Genomic DNA, 6,000 nt, shown 5'->3' with positions numbered 1-6,000 from the left:
CACTGAACTGGGTTCAGCGGACAAACTGGTGATTTACTGCGTTTAGTATCGCACATAAGTATATTTATGAGCCCATATTTCAGACAAGTTATCAGCTGCTGCCAAAAACACATCACTCTAGGCTCTTGGTGAAAAAAATGCCTTCCTCTGCTTTTGAGATGTGTACAAATCATTATCGAGCAAAAACCAAATCCGGTGGAGTTTCTTTCTATTCGCATGTACTTAAAAATCACTTATTATTTCAATAAATGAAATTATTCACAATGACTTTCGAATAAAATAAAGTGAAACAGCGAACGCAGAAACACATAAGACTTGAAGGACAACCTAGTGACAGTACGTCGTATTCTACTACTCTGCTCGCTCGTTTGTTCCTCAAGATCGGGGGTAAAAGCGACCCACCAGGTGAGTGGTTTATTTATGCGGCCCACTGACGGGTGAGCAGTCTGAGTAAGCATGACGTCGCTCGCTTCGACGTCATCGACGTCATGCTTACCGCGGACATGCTCGTCGCTCGCTAGTGGGCCGTGGTGTCGCGAGGAGGCAAGAGAAACGAGGGGCATAATTATAATATAGCCGTTTCACCCGTACGCATATTCTTTCATTGGCTACCTCTTCCTAATGCGTTCCGTTCGTTTATTTTTGGCATGGAACGCATTATAGTATTTTAAATGGATTTATATGGGAAAAATTGATTCGCTTAACGAGTGTTTCATCTAACAAGTAAGATTCTGGAACGAATTAAGCTCGTTATGAGAGGTCCCAGTGTATGTGTAATAACTTTAATCAATAGTAATGGAAAATAAAATCTTATATTTAAGTCGTCTCATAAGTGGCATAACCTCAGTTTAAACAGCTGTCACAATTACTGTAAAACCCAAAATACTTGCGGAACTTAATAATAACATTATTAAATTTGATAACAAGTCCATTATGACTTGAGGTGTTTATAGAGTCCGCTTCAGGTTCAACAGTAGAGCCAGCTCACAAAGTTTTTTTTTAAATTATCGTCTATCGTTGCTTTTTACCATATGACCAGTCCATTCCCATTCAATTTAGCGATGCTTTCAGCAACATCTTGGGTATTCGATTGTTCAGTTTTGAAAGACAACCATTTATTAACAGAAATGAGACAAACTCCCCAGATTTCACTTGTAAACATTTACTGTAATGATCATCCACGATAAAAATTGCTAATAAATTTTTTTTTTCCTTTTTCCAATACATGGATAATATTTTCCGATACTTACCCGTTAAAAGGAAGCTACAAGCCAAAAATGTGTATATTCTTAGTATACCTTATATTGTAGGTAATAGGAATTAAAATCGCTTGACAAACGGAGTCTAGAAACGTTTGATTTCAAGCACAAAACTGTTTTTTATTTAATTTGTAAATAATTTTATAAGAAAGCAAAAAAGTTAATCAAATGAAACTGTCACAGATAATCTTAGCTATAATACTGTGTTAATTTTTTTAAGTCGTTTCCTTTATGCGTTCAAACATTTCTATTGAAAAATATTTTTTTTAGTAGTTTACATTTATGTTTTTTATTGAGTAATTTATTTTTTATTTGTATTCTACTCAAGCAAAACGATGGAAAACCTTCAATTTATCTAAAGCATATTTTTTGATATTCATAATGTACACCAATTCGTTATAAAGATTAATCAAAATAGTGATTTGGCATTGCTTCGCCTTATATCTTTGGCATCTGTGTATAATCATTATCTCTGTCAGTGGATTTCTTTAGAATAACTATGGTTAAGGCACGGGGCAACGTTCGAACACGGTGCTTGCTTGGTTGGTTTCAGGCTCCCTCGTTGTGTGAATTTCCGTACAACGTGAAGGTAGCAGTTAAAGATAAAATCATCGCAAACAAACGTCAAGAAGAGTGAACGTAGAAAGAAACATGGCGGATGTGTAAATTGTTCGTTGTTGCTACTTGGCAAACTTACATCAGTGATTGTTACTAAAATATTAAGTGTGTATTTAGATTTTATTAATACCTCCGTAAAATGGCGGAAGCTGCCGTTGAAGGCAGGCCACCTCCGGCCCGGTTCTTTTGTCACAAATGCAATATTGAATTTGAACATGATGTTTTACAGGTATTAAATAAAATCAATATTCAATATTTTTCATATTTTACTCTATATCTAGTAAACTGAAGAATCAGTTATTATAAATGTCATTTAAAGCAGAGTTTTGTCATTTCGTGCTGCCTATTGTCCGTTATATGTATTAGTTCAGACAACGCAATTCCATCAAAACATGACAGGGTTTGAATTGACGTAACCTTGTGAAATCTGTATTTTTATCATTGAAGAGCAAATTGTTTAATCTCGCAATAGCCCGATGTGCGTAATCTAGTTATTAGGTAGTCACCTGTTTTATCTGCTTCGAAAAACAAATAAAAGTAATTGGGTTTGGGTGTATTTATAGAATATCATTAGATTCCCAATTCGTAAATATAAATTATTACATTTTAACGTAGTACCTGTTTGTTGGCAGACCACTGCCGTGACTTTTGACATTTAATTAAATGTTATCAAATTGTTGACTAAGCTCTGTCCACTTGTGTTTATAAATAATACATCATCTAGTATTTCTGTTGCAAAGTTCAGACAAAATGGTATTTGCATTCGGTATAGTTGAAGGCAGTGAAAGAAGGGGACAAAAGGTGAAATCTTAGCCTGAATTTATACAAATACACGAAACAATGATTTGCAATTCAATCTAAAATTGTACGAAAATAAATCTTTATTTTGTGCAGTGCGTTTATTTCTGTCGGTATTATATTTCATTGAGCAATTAACACCCATTTCAAAGGCATTATTTGCAACGCATTTTTTATATACTTGCAGTGGGCCATTATGTTTTAGAAATAAACTATTTTCAACACTTGTGCAATCAAAATTGATGTGTAATAATGAATATTTTATTATTGAGGAAGTGCCCTGCTAATCTCAAATGAGTGTCAGTGGTTCATTTATAGGTTTGATTCGTTTTTAAAGGAACGCGATTCCTATGTGTGTACATTATCATATCTGAGAATGAATGTGGATTTTAATACCTATCTTTCTATCTTATCTTGCTCACAATATAAACGATACAACTTTTAACCTTTGGAATACCAGATTCCCATAGCTACAACTTCCGTCGTGAGGGGAATGAAGGTGCTCTGCGCGCCGTGCGCTTGCTAACTGTAATTTCGTATTAACTCTAGTCTTTTACAAATGTTTTTGTAAGTAATTGAAGAACTCGGGCGCAGATAATGTCTACCTTCATTTTTGTCACTATTGAATTGAGTATGCCCTCTTTGACAAAACAAAATAAGCTATCTGTCTTTCGAACAACCATCGCATTTGGTTGATCGGTTGGATCCCTGGCCATAATTGGTTGATCGGTTGGATCCTTGGCCATCATTGATTGATCGGTTGGATCCCTGGCCTTCATTGTTTGGCAAAGAAACCCATGAAAAGGTATTGCTTGATATATGACATATCCAACTCACAGTGGATACAAATCTTGCTTTGCCGATAGGGATCTTTGGAACCAGAGGTTAATATGTATATTTATTATCGTTGTTATTTTTAGTGTGAAGAGCACTTGAGGTGAACCTTCACAAAACTGCGCTACAGAAATTAACTATATAATTATCAAATAATAGCCACACCTCTAACTTATGATATTTCCCATACATTCTGATGGCAGTATACTATACAAACCTTGGGTTCTGCGGTTTGGTTTTCTATAATTTTTTTTTACAGTTTTTGTGTGAAATATTTTCTTTGTTTTACGTTAATAAATTATAGAAATCGAAAATTAAAAAAATATATATTTGGTAACCTGCGTAGACCTTACTCCTTTTTTCATATTTAACTACATATGTTTTATTAATATTGATCAAAATGCAAATTAGAAAGTGCACTTGCCACCAAGAACTACATAAATTCAACTATTTGCCGCCATTCTCCGGAAGGCATTCCAACATACTACACTAGCGCCTCTAGTGGCCAGCGTTGAGTATTGCCAATTGTATAATAATATTTTACTGGATTTGGTGAATTATTATTATTATTTTTCTGAGGAATTTGTTTATTATCTAGTAAGCCACAGCAGCGATTAATTTTTTTTATCATCACCACCACCTTTCATTTTGTTTGTATTGCATTGTGACTGATATCTTTAAAAAAACACATTTTTCAGATCTTTTAGTATCTATATTGTTTTTTTATGAATCAAAATGCACCTTATCTGTAAACCATAAAACCAATCTCAATACCTTGACAAATAGAACACATGAAAAAGAATAATAAAAGCTAACATTCATATTTAGTTATAAGGTATGTTATTATAGCCTTCTTGAAACTAAATTCCGTGCAGTTAAACACATCTACTATTTATGAGAAAGTATTGCAAAATGCAAGCAATCTAGGTACAAGTTAGCATCTAAATGACTCATTCCTCATATTGTTGTTGCAATTAAAAATATGTTTTTAGTATTTCTAATTGGTGTATGGAACGTAATTATACTAAGGGGGTATTTCACTATCTCTGATTATGTTCTGACTAAGCACTAATCCGCGGATTAGTCATTTTTTCGTTTTCACTATATCTGAATAATGCTAACGCTCGGGTCAAAGTTCGATTTGACTAATCAGTGCTCGAACCTCACGTTAGGCGCTATTCCTCGAATCAAAGATGGCGTCAAAACATTCCGAGTTTGACAGCGGAGAAGTGAGTCGAATTTTGTTGAATGAATTTGAATGCTTGTATGATCCATCCTGAATTATGTGATTGTGTTCAAAATAAGAAACAATGTATTAATTCGACACGAATCTATCTAAAATGACCTGATAATCAACATAACATAACCGAAAAAATGCACACTTTGCGGTGTGCGGACTGTGACGCATGACAGCCGTGGCAGTAGATGGAGTAACTGCAAACATTTTGCGATGTTGCCAGCCTATTTCGAGTGTTATCTATCCGGAAGCTCGGCAACAATGGTGAAACGGTCGCCGTTGAATAACGAAGTTATTCTGATCTTTAAAGCTAGCCAACGGATAGCTAGTCAGATATTTAGCCCGACATAGTGAAATACCCCCTAAGTGAATCAGGGCTCTCCATAATACCATTCACATTTTTAAAAATAAATGTTAAGTCCTATGCAAGTCTTCTATCTGAGAGTTTTAATAATTTTAATTCTTTCATTAAGGGCGGCTTGCACAAACTATTGCAAATTTTATTTAACGAAACGAATTTAAGACCCTAAATACACTCAACTTAAATGCGTTTAGTTGCGTCCTGCACCACGCAGTTGGGTGGCAATTCTAGTTAAACGTCATTAACGCATCGGTAAAACAGTTACCGCGTGGTTACCGCCATTAACGCGTCGATAAAACAGCTACGATGTTTCATTTTACTTGAAGTGTCAAAATATTTTGTGATTGTGTGTGGTTTAATAGTGTGTTCATTTATTTTACGAAGAAAAAGTTAAAGCAAATAGACATAATGATGAAATAAGACAAAAAGAGCTTCTGTTGTTGGAATTAAAAATAAAACAATTATCCGAGTAATTTTTTTTTTTTTATTTCTTTTACATATTACATTGTTTTAAAGTATTATAAGAATGCTGTAGGTATGATTAGAAGTTTACAACCTTGCAAAGTACTCCTCGATAAGGAGTGTTAGCTCCAAATTACGAGCATCTCGCTGATGTTTTTATTGGTGTTGAATTTTAACTGAGGTTCAATTTCTTGCACTAATAATGATGTAATTTCTTTACTGAGACGAAATCTTCTTTGAAACTATTTGGCACTAAGTGTTTCAAATAAATTTGTTCTTGTGTTTATTTCTCCGACTAAAACGGTCTACTTATATATCTCGTATATTTAAGTATAATTTATTTATCATAATATGTCTATCTATAATTTATTTGTCATTATAGTCAGAATACAAATCCCAAATGTTCATTGTGAATTCAAGTTAAAATGGGA

The 6,000-nt window shown here is 34.0% G+C and overlaps 1 protein-coding gene across 3 annotated transcripts in view; it reads left to right on the top strand.

The window, feature by feature from the left end:
- Positions 1-1,855: 1,855 nt before the first annotated feature.
- The window catches only part of Iru (E3 ubiquitin-protein ligase Iruka), a 33,178-nt gene continuing 29,033 nt past the window's right edge, over positions 1,856-6,000 (top strand). The window contains exon 1 of one of the 3 annotated variants that reach the window (XM_089642041.1): positions 1,856-2,106. In XM_089642041.1, coding sequence (XP_089498167.1) covers positions 2,017-2,106 — 90 coding nt within the window. In that variant the 5' untranslated portion in view covers positions 1,856-2,016. Of the gene's footprint in view, positions 2,107-2,203; positions 2,679-6,000 lie in introns of those variants that run through there. The other 2 variants (XM_089642039.1, XM_089642049.1) reach the window with 2 other exon arrangements.

This window comes from Hesperophylax consimilis, chromosome 2 (assembly GCF_061612785.1).
Source record: "Hesperophylax consimilis isolate HC1 chromosome 2, BYU_Hcon_1.0, whole genome shotgun sequence".
NCBI classification, from domain to species: domain Eukaryota; kingdom Metazoa; phylum Arthropoda; class Insecta; order Trichoptera; family Limnephilidae; genus Hesperophylax; species Hesperophylax consimilis.
The sequence above is the reverse complement of the archived record's forward strand: the minus strand, read 5'-3'. Positions and strand labels throughout refer to the sequence as shown.